At 40.1% G+C, this 21470-nt stretch overlaps 1 protein-coding gene across 1 annotated transcript in view; it reads left to right on the top strand.

Moving 5' to 3' along the window:
- Positions 1 to 21470, top strand: part of LOC103355413 (neural-cadherin-like) — a gene marked incomplete at its 3' end in the record, with an annotated part of 205800 nt that overhangs the window by 94095 nt on the left and 90235 nt on the right. Inside the window, exons 3-5 of the mRNA XM_008279205.1 lie at positions 6668 to 6865; positions 7963 to 8188; positions 15961 to 16165. Coding sequence (XP_008277427.1) covers positions 6668 to 6865; positions 7963 to 8188; positions 15961 to 16165 — 629 coding nt within the window. The remainder of the gene's footprint in view (positions 1 to 6667; positions 6866 to 7962; positions 8189 to 15960; positions 16166 to 21470) is intronic.

Genomic DNA, 21470 nt, shown 5'->3' with positions numbered 1-21470 from the left:
GATTAAGCAGTTGAACTATTGGCTAACCATTTGTATCATTTGCAATTAGTGTAAGAACTAAAGCTTGATTTTCTCTGTGTTGCTGTGTCTCTCTCTCTCTTCCTCATCCTTTGGTTTAACTGGCGTTTCTATGTAAAAATTTGAAAAAGTCACTAAGACCGCAACAGCTTTCCATTCAAACAGATTATGGATGGCACAGTTACCAGAGAGAGCCAAATAGCCCTTTGTAATCCTCGTGGAAGACATTTAATTAACTGGCCTTCTATTCTATTTTCTTGTTCTCTGTCTTGCTCTCGTATTCTTTTCTTAATCTGTTTCTTTCTTCCTTATTGCCTCTCCCGTCTTGCCTCTGTGTCGGCGACAGCTGTGGCCGGAGGCAGCATGTTTTCAGGTCGTTCGTCGGTCCGGCTCTCACGAACACAATATCTTAGAAGTGCCTTGAGGGAACGTCTTCAAATATGGCACAAGTGTTAACTCAGCGTCAAGGGTGTTTAGATTTGGTTGGTCAAATACACGTCTTTGACCGTAACTCAAGAATTAATATGCCAAATATGAGAAGAATGAATGTCTATAGAAGAAAAAGTTAGCTCCACTGGTGCATGGAAATGTTTTGCCACAAACACTTTTCTGTCTATTATTTAACATCACAAGTCAGAAGCAGAAGGAGAGATTGGAACCGAATCCCACGTTTGGTCACATATTGAATTGGAGACGCTAATCTTGCGTGCCAACCTTGAAACTGTGGTGACTGATTGTACAGATCATAATTCGTAGCTACTTTGCCGCAACACCCATATTTGAAGCTGTGCTGTATCTGAATCAGCTGTGGTGGCGAACAAGAAATTTGACTCTGAAGTGACTGCTGAACAATAAGCAGAGTGTTCTCTACATACTGTATATTATAGAAATGAGTGCAGACATGGATTTAAACTATGACATGAATGGTTGCTGAAGGCATATAACCACAAGACAGTAATTATTCCTGCCTACTTTTTGCCTCACTGCATTTCTCTCTCTTTTTTTTTTGTTGAGGACGCACATCCGCACACTGTCACACTTACAGCACAGGTGTTGTCAGGTGTACTAAGACTCTTCTCTTCACAGGCTAAATGACAGGAATGGTTCGTTCTGCATGTTAATGCTGAATGAGAGACAGTGGGGAAAGAGTGAGGCTGCTTGCACTGAAATGAAGAGTTCCACATTATGCCATCAGTCCTGTCAGCAAAATGTAGAGCAGGAGCGGGAGAGAGATACCGACAAAATGAGGTTGCACAGTTAGAAAGGTGCTGATTGGGGTCATCGGAGGAGAGCAAGAGGAGAAAGGAGATGCCTGTGTTTGATTCTTCAGCTGTTAACTGAGTGCTTGCCAATTTGACATCTTCAAGCTCCATCCGTTACGTAAAGACGTGACGTATTACCATAGAGACAGCTCAGACAAACAGATAAATCACTTGTATTCTTGGGTTTGAACACCTACAGGGCAAGGAACTCCGATTTTTTAATTTTTTTTTTGCTCTTTGTGATGTTGAGTCATAAATTGTATACCACTCACATCCACCTGAAAAAGCCCATCTGGCTGCTGCTGTACCTTAGCACTTCACTTAAGAAATCAAACACCTTCTAACTGTGCTTTTGTTTCACGGACATGCTAGAAGCTGTCGGACATATTTTTCATTGTACAGCTCGCCTGTATCCGTCTATGTGCTGTTTATTGTGAGGTTCTGCTGATCCACTGTGCATTCTTGATAAGTTGATGTGCCAAAGTGTACTTTGCAGTGAATTGGTGCATTTTTTTTTTATATAATTGGCTTCATAATGCACCCTGCTGCAGAGCAATTTCCCATCTGAGATTATAGAGTAGAGAGGTCCCATGCTGATTCTAAGGATGTGCACTGGGGCCGATCCAGGCATATTTTAATGGATCGGTACCGACTAAAATAAAACGGATCTTAATCCAATCTCTTTTTTTATTGTATTCCGCCTTGTGCTGTCCACCTCAGCTTGCTGCACAGCTCTTTAAAAGACAGCGAGCTCTACACAGCAAGCATTTTACTGCGTACAAGAGTGAAAACTACAGTTTGTGAATTAGACAAATAGTTTGGTTGCATTTGTAACTGACCCTGTTCTAGTGAGCTAAACAAATCTGATGTGTCTCCTTTCTTTTTCTTATCACGAAAGATCAGTGGGCGAAACGTTTAGTAGGCAGCTTCTCATTTTGGCAGGTGGTGATCGTTACTTTCACAGTTTAAAATGACAAATGTTGCCGTTGGCAGGTCACATCAGCTGTTGCTAACTGATGGCAGTTTTATGAGTAGCTGTGTGACAGAACAGGATTGGTATTGGCTGATATATGTGTTTATTAATATCCATATCAGCTTTACAGTATTGGTTGGGCTATATAGCATAGGGCATGTGAGAAAACATTTAAAATGAAACTGAAGACATCTCAACTTGCCAGACACAGACATAACTTACCATTTGTCTGTTGCTGCACTGAATGGCATATTTGTGGTGACAATTCAATTTCAGGAAATATGAAGGCTGTTGCTTCCAAAGACAAACAACATCTGTAGAGAATGTAGTAGAGAAGTGCAGCTTTTTATCAAACCCTAACCACGACTTTTTTTTAGTTCATCTTAACTGATTGTTGTTAGGAGCAGAATGCAGACATAACCCTCATTTTTCATTGGAGGTATTGTTGAAGGACTCTACTGTACGTGGTCTGAGAAAGAAACAAAAAAAGAATGAGCTATGTGAAAACAAATATTTAGACATTTTTGGACTTGCATCCTATTGGAGCAAATGAGGTCTGTGGACATGGAAAAGCCTTCTACAGCGCTATTTAGTAATTGCAGGTCCCACTGTTTCTAGGGATAGCAACATATCATTAGATCCAGTAAGATGCATTAGTGTGAGGGATGGCAATAGCACCAAGCTGTATCTCCCTGTGGTCCTTCATTAGCTACTAATCCACTGATGATCGTTATTAGAGAGACAGGCGTGTGTGTGTGCGCGCGTGTGTGTGTGCGCACATGTGTGTGTGTGTGTGTGTGTGATGCATTTTGGCATAGTGCTCTGTATATTAGCCTAGTGATTTATTATCTGACTAATGCTGTCCCTTCTTCCCCAAAGCTGCATTGTCCTTTTGCCAATTAATTCTGAATCTGTTACGACCACAGAGACGGAGGGAGAGAGAAAGGGAGAGATTATCAACAAATACATTTGTTGAACCGCAGAGTCAAGTGCAGTGCTATATTTTTTTTTCAGAAGATATGGCTGGTTAATCCCACTCTTCTGTCTTCTTTTGATGTCCGCTTATGTTTTCCCTTATAACGTTCCCTCGTTACCTCCCTTCTCTAATGACATTGATTTATGCAATTGCTTGCTGGTGCTTTTTTTTTTTTTTCCCCCTTTCTCTTCTTGATTCTTCCATCTTCCACTTTTCGTTGTTCTGTTTCTATAACAACAGCGGGGTCATTTTTCAGCCTCTGAGCTTTAGTCTTTGTCCTGTTCATGTGACTCTTATTTCTCTTGCTGTTTTTTTTCCTGCTCTGCTCTATGTTACTCTAGTGTACCTTCTCAGTCTGGAAATACTTTTTTTTTTTTTTCTGTAACTCTTTTCCTGTCTACTTTCGATTGTTTAGTGCATGGCCATGTGGACGGTGTCAGTTTTTCACCACTACTTGCATCTGTTATAACAGTCAGTCAATGTACAACAGACTCCAAATAAAAATGACATTTGTTTCTTTCAAAAATTGACAAAATTAAAAGCAAACCTCTGGCATTAGTCGTGAAATTACTGTTCTGCTCCCTTGCAGGGACTGGTGAACGCTGCTGTGTGTCTGTGTGTATGTGTGTGTGGGTGGGTGTAGTGATAATAACGGTATGGGACGCGACTTTATATTACCACTGTCACTGTGATTGCTGTTTTCTTTGGGTGCATTTAGTGCAACACTGATTGTAATTGCTAGTTGAGGGATACAGGGATGGCCTCCTTACTTTCTTCTGGATTACATTTCTGGTGTCTGTTGTTCACGTGGCATATTCAAAACAAACAAAAAAAAGAGGTGTGACTGAATTATTTTTGGAAAAACACATTCCTGACTTAACAGCTGAATCACACATTTTTAAAATCACGCTGTGTGTCATTTGTATCTGACTGAATTTCACATGTGCTATGCTTCTTGTTTGATTAATTATGTTGCCATCCATCCATTTTCTATACACTGCTTAATCCTCACTAGGGTCGCGGGGGGCTGGAGCCTATCCCAGCTGACTCAGGGTGAAGGCAGGGGACACCCTGGACAGGTCACCAGTCTATCGCAGGGCTACACTTAGAGACAGACAACCAAGCACACTCACATTCACACCTACGGACAATTTAGAATCACCAATTAACCTCAACGTGTTTTTGAACTGTGGGAGGAAGCCGGAGAACCTGCAGAGAACCTACGCTGCACGGGGAGAACATGCAAACTCCATGCAGAAAGATCCCGGGTGTCCTCACTGAGACGTGAACCGGCGACCCTTTAGCTGCGAGGCAACGGTGCTAACCACCGAGCCACCTTGCAGCCCTATACCTGTTGCACAAACCTTAATTCTATGCTAGAATTGTATAAAGCCAGTATAATGCTGCCCGAATCTGCAAGTCCACAAGGTTCTGCCAGGATAGACATAAATATCATCATCTGATGATTTGATGAGTTTGTGAGAGATTGCATGGACACCTCTGTGAACATATGTTGGCAAAAATGTGTCAACTGTATTACTAGGGCAATAATGCGCATGCTGGGCAGCAGTGTGCATGCCGTAAATGTGTATACGATTTAATCATAGTAGCAGACAACTGAGACTTAAAGAAGTTTCACCTCTCATTCAAGAGGCTTCCGAAGTTCAGAACTACTGAAGCACAGGATTACAGTGTCCTGGATGAGTGAGAATCTAAACATAAATACAACCTCCTGCACACGTATGAAACTAAGTACTCCAAATGGACTCTGGTGGACTGGGAGAGGAGTGTAACAGCAACAGTGTCTGTGACATCCGTCGCTGTCCATGTGCACGTCCTCAAGGGAGTATAATAGGCTTACATGACTGCTTTCCACCTTACTGCCATGCCTGTAACAGCAGGAGTAATCTTTAACAGAGTATTGTGTAAAATGCACCAGTGCTTGGCTTTGTGCAGTAAGCACACTGCATTGAATAGAACCAGTCATTATTTTCATTTTCGCTTAATCTGTGAATTATTCAAAAAATAAGAAGGCCATATTTAGTGCGTGAAGTGTGAGGAAAATGTCACAGTTACAATTTCTAATGTCTTAAACTTACTTGTTTTGTCTGACTAATAGTCCAACCCTATAATATTAGGTTTACTCTAACATATGGCAAAGACAGAGAATCCTCACATTAGGTGATACCAGCAAATATACTGTTGAAGAATGTATTTAATAAGAGCTCTTTTTTCTGTAGTTAATTTTTTTGACTAATTGTTTCTTTTTTTTTTAATCAAGTGTCATGGATTTTCAACAGCACAGTAATCATTTGTACATTTACAGCATTATTGAGGCTACCATGCACACCCATAAGCTTTAGCCCTGTGTAAACTGCTCTTTGTCTTTCTTATTGGCACAGCTTTGTTTATATTTATGATTTCATATTAACCACGTAGCATTCGCTGTCAGGACTGACAGAGAAGAACAGACTTGTGTTATACACTGACACAAGCACCTCTCAAAGACAAAGCAAAAGAGATACATTCACTTAACATGGGATAAATACTTGCTGACTGATGTAGTGATTGCGGTTTTTGTCATTTTTTTTGTCGAAAGTGGTCAACAAGCTACTGTGTGTGTGTGTGGGGCAAGGATGCCTGAAACATGATGATAAGAAAACCCAACGTTAAGAGGAACCAGATTTGAGGAAAAAGATTTGTATGTTAGGCCGGCAGAGCAATGTGGAAATATCAGCCTTGCAGATGTAAGTCAGGCTTGCTATGACAATTACAGTGCCCTCCATAATTATTGGCACCTCTGGTTAAGATGTGTTAAAAGCCTTAAAATAAATTCATTTTTTATTGCAGAAGCATGCTCTCACACTGAAAATTGTAGAAAAATGTAACCTTCAACTCAACTCAAATGAATTGTTGGCAAAAGGAGGTTGTACAAATTATTAACATCATAATAATAATTGTGGCACACATGATTTGATGTAAAAGAATTATTTTTTAATGTGGGATTTTTTCACATTGAATAAATGCACTTGAATTAAAGGTTGAATTTTCCTCTTTGTTTCATTGTGGTCCTATATCATTTAGAAAAAAAATGAATTTATTAGAAGCTAAAGAACACATCTTAACCAGCCAATAATTATGGAGGGCGCTGTATATCTGAATGGTATACGATGGATGTAGCTGGTAGAGCAGGCCTTTCAAAATTTTGCAAGATTTGTGATCCTAACCCTTTACTATAAGCAGACAATACTAGGTACTGGTTGTATTAAAATGATGTGTTCCTCATTTATACTCTTTTTTCCCCCCCCCAAAAAATGCAAAAATACAATAAAGTAAAATAAACATTTCCTGCACTGTTCAACATCAGTGTCAAACATCTGCAGCTACCACAAACAACTGTCCCTAAACTAACTCCCTGTCTAATTTCTTGTTCCTCAGGTCCAGAGTGGTACTTGGTCAGAGTGGAGCTGACTGTGACAGATGTAAATGACAACATCCCAGAATGGAGCATGGTTCCTGCCCCCTACCTGGCTGTGGTTTCCCCTGATGCCCCTGCAGGTTCTCTGGTCTATAAGCTCTTCGCTCAGGATGGAGATGAAGGCAACAATGGTGAAGTGGAGTACTTTCTGTCTGATGGTAGGTTATGTGTTCCTTTTTCTTCTGCTGACTGCCCTATAAATAGTACAGGATGACCACTTATGCCTCTGCTTTTTCTGTTGTGACTAATCAAAGTGTTTGCAGTAGTCAGTGATAAACAATGTGAACCGGCACTAGGTTTTCAATCTAAAGTCTTACTGTCTCAGCCACAGTGAAGGGATCAGAGTTTAGATACCAGAGACTTGCAATATTAGGTTTTTCAATGATTACATTGACTAAAGTAGTAAACTAATTTAAATTTAATACATGCATAAATAAATAAATAAATAAATAATTGTCTGTAGGTCTTGTGAGTCTAAATTACGTCAATAATTTTGCATAATTAAAGCGTTTTCAGAATAGCGGGAATCATAGTAAACACTTTCAAATCTTTCCAGGATGCAGAGTCAGTCTATTTCTTTTCCTCCTTGAATCCTGAGCCTCTGCCTTGCCAACTTTTTATGCACACACAATTTTCCAGTGTAATAGCATACGTTTCTCCACTACGCAATATAATTGCTTTTCTTATTGTCTGCCATGTAATGATTTCTTGCGCCCACTTTGGAATCTGTTAAAGAGACCATCTTCCAATTTTCCTCATGGGGCTGCGTGAGGGAAAAAAACTGACAGAAGAAATTATATTAAAAACACAAATATTCTTGTTTGTGTCTAGACTGGAGTTTTTGGTCATTTGATTTAATTGATGTTTCATGCATCAAAGGCCCACTTGTCTACCAATTTTGAGAATTTGTTTTGCATTTAATTACAACAGGATTTTGCAATAGGAGGACTCCTATAGAGGAAATGCTTTGTGGTCTGGATGAAAGTTCTTAAGCTTGTTAGTTTGCACAGATGTCAAGGAATGTCCTCGTTTCAGTTCTCTGCTTTTGGCATTACACACCTTAACAACTTAAAAAACTGACTGTCCAGTAATTTTTGTAACTGTATTGGTGCATAACTAGTGTACGTTTACAGCATGTTTGATAACTATTAAATGGAACATTTTGTACACAGCTCCTTGCCTTGTAATCCTTTATAGTGATATGTTTTTAATGGTTCTTTGTTCTTCTTTATCTTGTCCAACAAATCCTCTGCAGGTGGTGATGGTCGCTTTGAAGTAGACAAAAAGAATGGCCAGGTGCGGACTACAGGCCTTCCTCTGCAGCGGGACAGGGAGTACCTGCTGACGGTTGTTGCTGCAGACCGGCTGGGCAGCCGCAGCGCCCCCGCCGTCGTCTCTGTGGTTGCAGGAGCCCGGCCTCCACAGTTTACCAACGCTTCTTTCACCATTGCCATACCAGAAAACACCCCTGAAGGACAACCGTAAGTTTACACATGCACTGAGTTTCTGTACTAGACATCAACATGAAGTGGGATGTACACTTCAGGCTCTCACACATATACTTTTCTCTCCAAAGTTGTCTTTGTACCTCTGCACTGGTTGTTGTTCATGCTGACAAAGACTACGTTTACACTGCTTGAGTGTTTGAAAGACAAATTCATCACCAGTATTAAATATGCACTCATATTTCGTCTGTTTTTCTTTTTGACTGCGATCACAGATCTTCACATTTCACAGAATGTTAACTAGTTTTCCATTGTGTCACACATTAACCTTGAGCGTACGTAGTGCATTTAGAAGACTGCCTTCAAGTATGTATTTACATTAACAGTAAGGTTGTCTGTATTTTTATAGTCTTATTATCATTAAGTGGAGTGGAGACAGAGACAGGTTTAAGGAGCTACAGTACAGGTTAAGCTAGGTGGTGAGGGAGGCTAAATGATTATGCTCTGAGAAGCTTCAACACCATTTCTCAGCCAAAGACTCTGCCTCTGCCTGGAAAGGGCTCAGACAGATCACCAGCCACAAACCAAAAGCCCTTCACTCCATTAACAACCTGCACCTGGCCAATGACCTGAACAAGTTCTACTGTTGCTCAACCATCAGCTCTGGCCCATCATTTTCACCTCCCCCAACCCAGAAGGAGTCTGGACCCCTCAACGACACTTCTCACCATCCTGGAGAGAGATGTCAGTTGGCTCTTCCAGAGACAGAACCCATGCAAAGCAGCCAGGCTGGATTCTGTCTCTCCATCCACCTTAAAGCACTGTGCTGACCAGCTGGCCAGCCTGCTTCAAGACTTCCACCATCATTCCCATCCAAAGAAATGGAAGGACCACTGGACTGAATGACTACTGACTTGTTGCACTGAACTCTGTGGTGATGAAGTCATTTGAGCACCTCGTGCTATCCCACCTCAAATCCATCACCGACCCACTCCTAGATCCTACAGTTCACCCCCTAAGCCAACAGGTCTATAGACGATGCTGTCAACATTGTTCTAAACTCCATCCTTCAGAATCTGGACTCTGCAGGAACCTATCCCAGGATCCTTTTTGTTTTTCAGCTCTGCTTTTAATACGATCATCCCGACTCTGCTGCAGGACAAGCTCTCCCAGCTGTGCATGCCTGACTCCACCTGCAGGTGGATCACTGACTTCCTGTCTAACAGGAGGCAGCAGGTGAAGCTGGGAAAACACGTCTCCCGAACCATCAGCACAACATCAGCCCAGCATCACAACAAGGCTGTATCCTTTCACTGCTGCTCTTCTCCCTGTACACGAGCAGCTTCACCTCCAGTCACCAGTACTACTTCCTGCAGCAGTTGAAGAAATAAAAACCTGCCATAGATAATAATGGTTCACTTTTAAACCTTCATCAATGAGTCTGTCCTCATCTGCTTCATGCTTGTCCGGTATGCTGCTGCTGCCACTGACAAGGACAAGAGCAGACTGCAGCATATCATCCACTCAGCTGAAAAGGTGAGCGGAGGCTGTAATCTCCTGACCCTCCAGGACCTTAAAGTGTTTTGGGAGGATTGTGGCAGACCCCTCCCACCCTGGACATAAACTGTGTGAGCCACTCCCCACTGGCAGGAGGTTGCGGTCCATCAGGACTAGAACCTCACGACAGAGGAACAGTTTTTTTTTTTTTTTTTTTTTCTACAGCGACTTGATTCTTCAACAAGGCCAGAGATAACACCAGTGACACTGCCTCCCCACTGTAGTCTTACTGTTATTTTAGCCACTAAAACACCAAGTCAAATTTCTCATATGTGTAAAGCCACTTGGCTATAAATCTTTCTGATCTAATTCTGATTGTGATTACCATAGATCGCAAGATATGTCAGTTACGTGATTGCTGGATTAGGCCCTAACTTTCCCTGTGATCTATCATCTTTAATGTCAGTATAGACAATCTCACAATGGAGCACAAAGGTGCAGTCATTCACCTCCTGTTCATTTGTTCAGACAATGACAGACCAGAGTTATTAGATATGAGTTACGACAATCTCAATAGAAAAATTAAATGAACAATTAAAATGTATTTTAATTCCATCCATCCATCCACATTATCTATACACCGCTTAATCCTCAGTAGGGTCGCGGGGGCCTGGAGCTTATCCAGACTGAATCAGGGCGAAAGCAGGGGACACCCTGGACAGGTCGCCAGTCTATCACAGGGCGACACAGAGAGACACCGTGTAGCCTGTATTTTAAATTCAACTGTCAAAAATTACAGGCATTTGTACACATTCACAAGTAATCTCAGCTTCAGTAGCACATGCCCAATCTAGTTTAAAATATTAGTACAGGGATGATATTGAAGTCTTGCATCTGGTGGACACAGACGGACTAGAATGGCGGCAGATTGCCTTGAGTAGCCATGATGAAGTCGAAATGCATCGCAGCCAGATGTTATGGACATTGGTTCTCTGAGCAAAGCTTTGGTGAGCAGGCATATGGGGGTACAGAATTTTGTCATATTGCACAGCAGACTTGTCTCGATCGGCACATGGTGAAGGGATTATTCTTTCTCAATCATATCTTCCCTCTTCTAAAGCCCGATATATAGAACATTAATTCCATCACTTCTGCAATGTGCATCTTTTTATTGTTTCCCATTATTTGGCTAAGAAGTGCCAGTGTTCTTTTTTTTTTTTTTCTTTAACACTCTCCCAGTGTAGAAAATAACACTGTTTGTTAAGAAGAACAAAAACAAACAAACAAACAAAAAATATACATCCAGCATTAATCAAAATAAGTCATTTTAACACACTAAAATTGTAGTCACTTATTGTACACCAAATTTTCTTTACTCTTTACACACACACACACACACACACACACACACACACACACACACACAAAATAATAATAATGAAAAAAAAAACTGTTAAAAATGCTGGACAATTTTGTCTAATTAAGCAATTTGTGTACAAGTAGAAAACCAGTTTTTATTTTACTTTATTTTTATTTATTTATTTTTTCCTTGAAAAAAAACACACAAAAAAAAGGATTTTCTACTTGTACAGTTAATAAGTAATAGGCCATGGTTTAGTTTAGTACACACTTCTAGATACATAATGTTACATGTGCACTCAACCTTTCCCACCTCACTACCAAGCAATTTTTGAGAAAATGACATTTTAAAGACACACTTATGTTGTTGGGGAAGTTTCTCTGGTTTACCATTAATCACAGCATACAAGAGTCCTCCTTACTGAAGCTTTCTCTCTCATAAATGAAACATGTAATATAGTGCTTCATAAAACCCACATGTGTATCAGTCACAGACTCACATCTCTCCTGTCGGTGTCTAGCAGTGGTGAGAACCATTTTATCTGACAGACAGCATATTTCAGACTGTCGTTTTGAGTTCATCATCCATGGCAGCCATAATTTGCGGTTGTTTGGCAGATTTACTTTCAGGTTCATTTTTTTTTTACAGCAAAGATGTTATTTCCTACATGTCAACACAACACATTGCACAAGCTTTCAGGAACTCCTCCAGGTCACGCTGGGCTACCAAAGCACTTTTAGGGCTGACTAACTCTGAAAAGCCTCACTGTAAAAGGATTTGAAACAATGGCTAGCTTCACAACATCAGGCCACAAACAACTCATAGTTGCAATAGTCTGTAGAAGACTCTTCATTCAAACACAATATCTGATGTTATATTCACCATGGATTCATTTTGAAACCAAAACATGTTAGGGTTGCTTTGTTTTATTTTATTTATTTATTTTGCAAATTCATTAAAAATCTAAAACTGCATTCTCACTTTCACATAATTAATCAGACCCTTGACTGACTATGGTCAGATTCAATCTGTCTGCTTTACTGATACTTGAGATGTGTCTAGAACACACTGTATGTCAGGAGAAACAGTCTGTTATGAAGTCCAAAGAGCTTCCTTTAGACTGGCATGAAGTCAAGGATGCAGAGTTCCCAGGAGTACTGTGGAGTTTGTTCAAAGGCTCAGCGAACATGAGGAAAAGAAATCCCCATTCAGTGTAATACGTTGGTGGCAGCTTTAGTGTTTGTTTTGTCAATGGAAATTAAAATATCTGTTGACTTTCTAGTTCTTACAACAACAAAAACAACAACAAAAAATAGGGTCACAAAAAAGAAAGAAAGAAAGAAAAAAAAAAAATATATGTATGTATATATATTGCAAAGTCTTCCTCAGTGATCTGCGGCATCTGTGGGATCACACATGGTGGTGCCTGGCAGAAAATGAATTTTTCTGTTTGTATTGCTTGCTCTCCATCTGCTATGCTTCTATCCCCTGCTATCCCCACTCTCACCCCAACTGGTTGGGGCAGATGGCTGCCTTCCCTGAGCCTGGTTCTGTTGGAGGGTTTTTTTTTTTTTGTTCCTTCCCACCGTTGCCTACCACTTGCTCAGATGGAGTCCAAAGACAATTTTGGATTGTTGGCTTGTCTATTCAAATTCATAAGGTTTTCACCTTACTATGTTAAGCGCTATGAGATGACATATGTTGTGAATTGCGCGATATGAATTAAAAAATTGATAACCTGATTTTTACTTGACCTGTAAATTTACAGTTCCTTTGTAGTTACCACATTATATTGAAAGTGCATTTGGTTTCTTTAAAAGTGAAAGTGTTTTGGTTTGCTTGTTTATTAGCTAAACTTGCTTATCAAGCAAACTACTATGCTAACAATGGTAACATGCTGGTCAGTAGTCAGTTAGACATTTGGCTAAAGAGGTGACATTCTAGCTAAGCCATTTGACCAGCCATTATTTAATAAAACTTACCTCCCACAATTTCATCAAATTAGAGGTAGAGTCTTTGGACCATATAAAAGATGGACACAGACTCCACCTTGAAAAGCAAAGCCAATGCAGAAGCAGTTTAAACCTGCATTCTTTATAATTGCCACTAGGGGGCAACTCATCTGGTTGCAAAAAGATGTATGATTATAAAAGAGGTCATGAAAAAATGACCCTATTTCTTTAATGATTTGTTATCTCAGCAAAAATTTCCTAATTAATTTTATGTTTACGGACTCAAGCACCAGTATGAATACTTTTTAAATACACCATAATGTTCATTATGCAAATTAAGGCTCAATTTCGTGTAGAATAGATGATGAAGCAGAGTAAGTTTTGGTACAGGGCTAGCTTGTGATTGACAGGTTGCCACTGTGTCGTTGTGCGTGGTGTCCTTGGATTCTTAGTCAGATCCATTTCTTGCTCATCATATCTGGTTCAAAAAGAACAAGATGGCCACAGCCGAATGCCAAGCTCAAGTTTTCAAAGAGGTAGTTCACAAACCAATGGATGATGTCACGGTTGTTGTGTCAATCTGTTAAATACAGCCTTTGCTTTTGACACAGAAAGCAGCTTTTTTTCTGGCAAGCAGGCTTGCACTGCACAATAATATGCTGGTCTCCTCTTTGAATGTGAGATGATCCTTGAATTTTCAGGACAGAAATGCATTCCTGCCCTGGCTGTGTGTCAACTCCACCCTCTGTGTGGACAGGTGCACTGCATACATTTCCTACTATGGTGCAGATACACCTTTTGCTTCATTTTAAAAGAAAGGTTTAGGAAAAATTGGCAATGCCTTTTTATATTTCAGAGCAAATAATCCAGACTTTTAAAATGTTTCTCTTTTCATCATAATTCGGGGAATGTAAGGGTATTCTAATTACCACAATTTAAATTGTATCTGTAGTTCAATACAGTTACTCCTACTTCGTAGCAGTTCTCAGCGGAAATGGATTCATAGGTCACACCTGAACTGACATTTATAAAAAGGTCAACTAATCTACTACTGCTAATGTAATGCGATGTGTATGAAACTTTAATGTTACTTTCAAATGATTATCATTCATTTTGCCATTAGAAGTAATGAGCATGTTCCCAGATTGATGATGATGCTCCATCCAAAGCATTTTCTACATCTTCACTAAATAAATATCTCTTCATCATTGTTATCCAACCAATTTGTCTTCTCAACACGGTAAACATTGTTTTCATGAACAAGTGTGTGAATCACCTTGTGAATAAGCTGTTGCTCTTAAATGGAGAGAACAGGTAGCTGTGGTGGCGATGGTAATGCTAATGATAATGCTGAGCAGGACTGACAGAGTGAGAACAGTTCTGTTTAAACAGCCAGACTTTAGAAATGATGACAAATTCTAAATTGGACTTACTGAGGAGAGTGTCTTGTACCACTGCACAGCACAGGGACGTTCACACTGTGTGAGTGTGTATAAACAAATAAACAATGTCTTTTCCATGAACCTTGACTAAAATAACAACTTTAACGATGGTAGCCAGACATAAAGACGAAGATATAAGAAATTTTAACAATTTTAAAAATCCGATGTCACTAATGGAAATTAGACCGAAGTTACTTTAGTTTTACTTGACGGGACCCAGCAAGAATCAGGCTTCAACTAAAAGAACATCAGGTGCCAAATTTTACAATAGGTAGGCTTCTGAGCAAAAGGGAGATACAGGCTGGTCAGAATCCATAGAGGAATGAATGCAGCAAGACGTAGAAAGGTGGCGACTGTGGTTCAGGTGGCAGAGCAGGTTGTCCACTAACCGCAAGGTTGGCAATTTGAGCCCGGCCCCTCTGCCTTCCAACGTGTCTTTGGGCAAGACACCGAACCCCACGTTGCTATCAGAGTCAGGTGAATCAATGTCAGCTCTGCCATCATTGGTGCATGAGAGTGCGTTGTTATATTCACACATCGTAAAGTGCTTTTAATACCAGTGAGGGGAAAAGACATTGAATAAGTGCAGACCATTTACCATTTTAAGAAAACGTCTGAGACAACAGTGCACCTTTCCGCACAACAGTGAAACAAAGCATACGGCCAAGACAATGCTTGAGTGGCCCTGCCAAAGCCCAGATTTGAACTACATGTAACATCTGTGGAGAGACCTGAAGATTGTAGTTCAGATGCTTCCCACACAAACAGACGAAGTTTGACAGGATCTGTCAGGAAGAATTAGACAAACTGCCTTACTCCAGGTGTGCAAAGCCTGTAGAGACTTACCTATGAAGACTTGAAGCTCTAATGGCTGCAAAAAAACGGCCGTCTGGACGGTATTGTTTTATGGGTATGAATTCTTTTGTAATTCAGAGATTGGTGTTCAGTGTCTTGAATTTAGTAAAGCTGCAGACATTTCTAAGAGCATGTTTTTACTTTGCTACTGTGGTTTATTTGTTGTAGATTAATAGGGGAAATGCAAATTTTATCCATTTAAAATTTAATTTGCAGTGTTATGGAGTGTGCGAAAAGGGAAGGTGTCTGAACACATTCTAAAAACGACTGTGTCTACTCAACATGAGTAACACAAGTAAGCACACACACAAACACATACACAGCTTCAGCTCTGTCTAAAGCAGTACAATTATGACTAGTGTCCTTGGATTGGTTTCATTATTTCCCTCCAACAAACTAGTAAAATGAATATTGCAACCTGTTGTTTGGCTTCATCGAGGACATTGTGTATGGGTTAGATAGCACATTTATAACATAATAACTAAAGTCAGCATGTTATGGTTGGATGCCCCCACCTTTCTTGGTCTTCTGTATTCTCTGGACAAAGGCCTGTCTGACATAAAGAATTCTTCTCCACACCACTCTAACATATAGAATTATTCACTAAACACCTATTTTATACTCTGCAGTCATGTAAACCAGTCCTATAGCTTATATTGTACGTTCAGTCAACAATGTACTTTTTTGTCCATGTCTCCCCAGCTTCTTGGTCACACCTGCTGTGTCCTTCCAGAGGAAACCAATCAGCTACAGCCTCCTCATCAATCCCAGCAGCCTCTTCTCCATCTCAGCAGAGACGGGTGAAATCAGCCTAACCCGCCCTATTGACTACGAGAGCGACCAGCATCGCTACTTGCTGTTGGTGCGAGCCAGTGAGGGGCTGGAGAGCATGAGCAGTGCAGCAGAGGTTTGTGAGATGAGAATTTCTAATCACATTTCCACTGTCGAATTTAGTGAATGACAATCATGATAGTCCTTAAAAGAAATTTCTGACATTCCAAAGCTGCCTTGTAAATTTCACAAAGTCTGTACAAAAAATACTGCAAACCATTTCTGACAAGACTTCAAAATAAAACTACAATGTCGCAAATGGCATAATGTCACTTTACGTGTTTTTCAGGCAGTGTGGTTATCTTTTATCTGCTGTATTTCAGGCAACTGTCACTTAACTCTTGACCAAGTTGTAGCTGCAGTGCATTGATAGTTGTCTAACAGCTGAATTGCAGTGAGCAGTGGATACTACGTTATATTTTACGGAGAATTTTACTTTGAAACATCCTTGGGTTGAACATGCATTTAGGCAGATGTAATTCCACTGATTGCCATCATTTTATTTTATTTTATTTTTATTTAACCTTTATTTAACCAGGTGAGTCCCATTGAGATTGACATCTCTTTTACAAGGGAGCCCCATTAGCGGAATAGACAGCAAGAATTGTAATTTTTTGCAGTTAAAATAACTTTCCAGTTACATTTTGTAAAGATCAGTGCTACATAGCTCGCTATGGAATGGCTCCAACTTGAATTAATTGAAAAATAGCATTACAATTATCAATTTGACACTGCACCAACTGCACACACGCGCTTTTAAATTTATGAACATTGTCTTCAGTCAAACCCAAATAGACGTGTCTGAGTGGAATGACTGCTCAGGGATTCCCAATGACTTCCTCATGTTGTCAGGAAGTGAGACAGAGTAGCAACTGACCGCTGCAGGCATTGATGCATCTGGTCTGGTTTCCATCATTACTCTGGCCTTAGGCTAAAACATGTCCTGCTGAACCGATCTGTCCTCAACTGCTCCACTCTGAGCCTCTGTGGCCCACAGAGCACCAAGAGAAAGTGTGGAGAAAGAGGGAAGCGAGGGGGAGTGGGAGTGGGTGACTGACAGGAGGATTACTGAATTCAGTGGCGAGAAGAGAAAGACAGACGGATGAAAAGAATGAAAGAGCGAAATTGTAGGAAGTTTGTATGTGCCCTTGTCTTCCTGCGTTCCTGTCCTAGCTAGCCAGGGTTCTTGGCCCCATGCCTGCCCTCTAAAGCCTTCCACTTATCTAGTCCGATTACTACTAATAGATCCACTATTAACCCTTGATTATACTCCAGTGATTACACCCACAGATACTAAAAGATATTAAAACACTTGGTTTACCTCTAGTTTAGGGGAGTTCACTTGGAAGACACTGTTTGCAAGAGTGCACACTATTGCCCTTGTAGTGTAGTTGATACACAGACACAGATTTTGCACTACATGCACACGTGTGCAGGAGGACTTTTGCAGACTTGAGGAAATGATGAAACACAGCCCGCAGACGCAAACGCAGAAAACACAACACTGGCCGATTCAAAGTCTGTTCATAGTCTCTGCGGTGCTAATGTGGACAGCATACATGGTTGGGTTCATGCTACAACAGGTACATATTGGTTTGGTACACAGTGGTTGCAGGTGAGCACAGTGGGTGGAAGCACCACAGGATTTCTGTTTCGAACTCCACACTGTGTTTGGACACATTTGATGGAAAGCAAGTCCGGCAGCATTCATCTCTTCTAATGATGAATTATAACAGTGTTGATGACTCCAAATCTCCTCACACAGCCTATCTTTATGTCAAGCATTATTTTTACTTTCCCTGCAGGGCCAGTAGTGTGCATGCACAGTGGATGTTGACCCACTACACATGGAGTGCTTTCAGCAAACTCTGAGCAGACTATGTAGTACAATAACAGCAACTACCTGTCCATGGCGTGTGCAGCTGTGTGAGTGCCAAACCATGCACATAATGCCCATGATGCAAGAATATTTATTAACATTTTTACATTAAGATAGTTCTCTCTGTTGTTTTGCATTGAAATTTAATGCTTTAGCAGAAAAAACAACAAAAAAACAAACAAAAAAAATAACACAGTTGGTATTGCTTTGAATCCTGTTTCATACATTTTCATATTTTTATGATAGTAATGCAAGTGAAAGGATTCTCGGGGGAACAGTGGAAATGACACATTTTGTAGACTCATCTTGTTAGCAGGGTAAACTTTTCACAGGTGTTCTGTGCATTACATTCGCTTTATATCCTCTATTCCTGCTTTTTGCAACCTCCTGAATAGAATAACAAGCCATGTCCCAATTTAGAGGCTGCATCCTTCGAAGGATGGAGCCTTCGTGTCCTTCAAAGTATGTGTCATTCGAGGGACCAAAGGCTACATCTGAGCATTTGTTAAATGAGACGGTCTAACCCATCACTGACTTCTTGCGTCATGTCCAGTAGCACCGAGAAACCAGACTGTCGAACAAAATTGTAATTTTGTTTTTAATTTTTTAATATACTTAAAGACCTTGAGGTGCTTGTACTGTATGATTGTACTGGACTAAACTGTCTGAAGTGTCCACAGCTTATTTAAATTTGCTGCATTCACACAAATATGAACCTAAAACATTATAAAATCGCCACAATCTCGGTAAAACACAACTCAAACACTGAAGCTGTACAACTGGAAAGTACATGTTTTAAATTGCAGCAGCTCCAATCAGTAATGTCACATAACTTAATCATTTTTTAAAAAAAAACAAATTATACATTTTTAAAATCTGTTGGTTTTTAACATTTGTGTCATTAGCAATTGGAGTGAGCTGTTTCAATGAAAGTATAATTTAAATATAAATCCATCCTTTCATTCAGGTTGTGAGCAGGTAAAACTCCATCTGTTGATCTGTCAGCAGCGCGCAATGAATCTTGGGATATGTGAGGCTGCAAAGGATCCACCTGATGCATCCTTCGCAGCCGGGGAAAAGAAAGACACATTCATCGACCACATTTGAAGGAGTCTTCATGTCATAATGAGACAGCCTTCGTCGCGTTGTTGAGATGCATTTGGCCTTCAAATGCAGCCTTCAAAGGATGCAGCCTCTAAGTTGGGACACGGCTTCAGTATCCGTCATTACATCACAGTTGGATGACGGGGAGCTCGAACAGCTTAAGTAGTCGTTTTTAATCAGCTATAAATAATATAATAAACACAGGTCTGCAAGGTGGATTGGTGGTTAGCATCGTTGCCATCGTTAGGTTAATTGGTGATTCTAAATTGTCTGTAGGTGTGAATGTGAGTGTGCTTGGTTGTCTGTCTCTAAGTCTAGCCCTGCGATAGACTGGTGACCTGTCCAGGGTGTCCCCTGTCTTCGCCCTAAGTCAGATGGGATAGGCTCCAGCCCCCTACGACCCTAGTGAGGATTAAGCATTGTATAGATAAAGGATGGATAATAAACACAATAAAAAAAACAAAAACAAATCTATAAAGTACTTTGGATGTTTTTGGTCAACCTACATGTTAATTCAACAATTTCCCTGAGGTTCTACCAAAGGGATCAATAAAATTTTATCTATTTTTTATCTATCTATCTAATTGAACACAGATCTGAATCCCCTGAGTGCGCACCTCCCTCCTACCTTATTCACGACTGTGCTAACAGAGGTAGATTCCACACTAAAATTTTAGCACAGCGTCCTTGAAAAGTATGTTAACTACAGACTGAAAATTATGTTTCTTGAGATCAAAACATGTCAAGTGCTTTTGGAGGTTATTCTGTTTGTCATTTGTTTTACAAGATCTAGCTTTCATAATTCTAAAATGAAATAAAGAAAATGAGAGACTTGTTTTTGTTTGTTTTTTTAGCCTATTTATGAACAACAAACAAAGTATCTGTGTACAGAAGAGCAAAACTAGTGTTGTGAGTCTTCACTTGGAGATTTGCGGATAGTTATTTGTGCATTTCTCAGTTTCATCATGTGGATACAACTCCTGTCACACATAGATAACTTTTGTTTTGTACAGTTTTCTGGTGAGTAGGGAATGCAGTGACAGCTGGAAACCAGAACTAATAATTGCTAATTTACAAATTTACTAATGGCACCAATTTGACAAAAAAAAAAAAAAAAAAAAGCATACAAATGCAGTCTAAAAACAGGGCTCAAAAAAGAATACCAAGATCTCCATAGCTGGCCTTAAAAAGCTTACCAAGTGTAAAGGTTTACAGAGTTGTTCTTGTCATTGTAGCATTTCACCCAAATAAGTGTACACGTTTGTTTTAACATGTTTACATCAGATTGGCTTGAACAGGTTTGACTTCATCTCACTGGATGCGTTCGTAGGGGACAACTGTTCCTAGCAGTGTTGTTAATTTGACATCATGTCCGAGCTAGATGTACATTGGTCTTTTTTGTTCTCCAACAAACATGCACTGAGCTCGCATTCATGTCAGTTCATGTAGTTGAACAATCAGAAAATAACTGGTGAGGGTTATCATGCAGTCTCCATCAGGGAGTCAGTGAAAAGTAGTTCTTTGCATTCATCTGCAGCATGCCACTCTTGAGTGTCCATATGTCTAATCTTGCTCCCTCTTCCTGATATCTGCCCTCAGAATAGCAGCATATTCTCACAGCATTTTGGCTGCACGCATTCTGTTTGATTTTAGACAAGAATGCAGCTGTCCAGAGAATGGAGACATTTACATGTACATGCGGTAACAGTGACTGACAGCTCAGCTGCTTATATTTTCCACATCTAGGAAAAGACATCTGTTTGTCAATACATTATATATTTAATTTGTTTTACAAATACTTCATACTTATCCTGTAAGCAAGCAGCTCATGATTGAAGACACTGTTTTTTCCCTCCATTTCTCCTATGAAAGTTGACGATGCTCGTGGTTTTGATAGCAAGAAAAATCACACAGCTAAATTGTTTTTCACAGAGGAGTTCAGAAACAATGCAAGTCAATGTCTTCCTATATCCTTTTTTGCTTTTGATTTTATTCTGCTTTTCAGAAATCTGTCACCCTCTGTCAAAATAGCAAACAGAGGTGGTGTATTTGTGTGCACTAAACTCACTGAGCGTGACTTTAATTTGCAGGTAGTTTCCAAGTTTCTCCCTCCAGGAGTGATAGCTCATCGACACCATTAGTTACCTAACCAGCCTGAGACCTGCCTGCAGCTTCCCAACTGTGTGTGTGTATGCACATTTCTGTGTGCGAGCGTTTGAGCTCATCTTGCTTTATTATGGCTGACTTCCTCTCTCTTCTCATTAGATCTTGCTTTTCCTCTGCTTTGTACACACACGGAAGGTACCTTCATATATATTTTGCCACATTCTCCCCATTTCATGTCGTATGTGCGCTTAGATTTGTTCATGATGGCATACAAACACACACACACACACAC

Source organism: Stegastes partitus, unplaced genomic scaffold, assembly GCF_000690725.1.
Source record: "Stegastes partitus isolate 25-593 unplaced genomic scaffold, Stegastes_partitus-1.0.2 Scaffold147, whole genome shotgun sequence".
Taxonomy (NCBI): domain Eukaryota; kingdom Metazoa; phylum Chordata; class Actinopteri; family Pomacentridae; genus Stegastes; species Stegastes partitus.
This window is presented reverse-complemented; position numbering and strand designations above follow the sequence as displayed.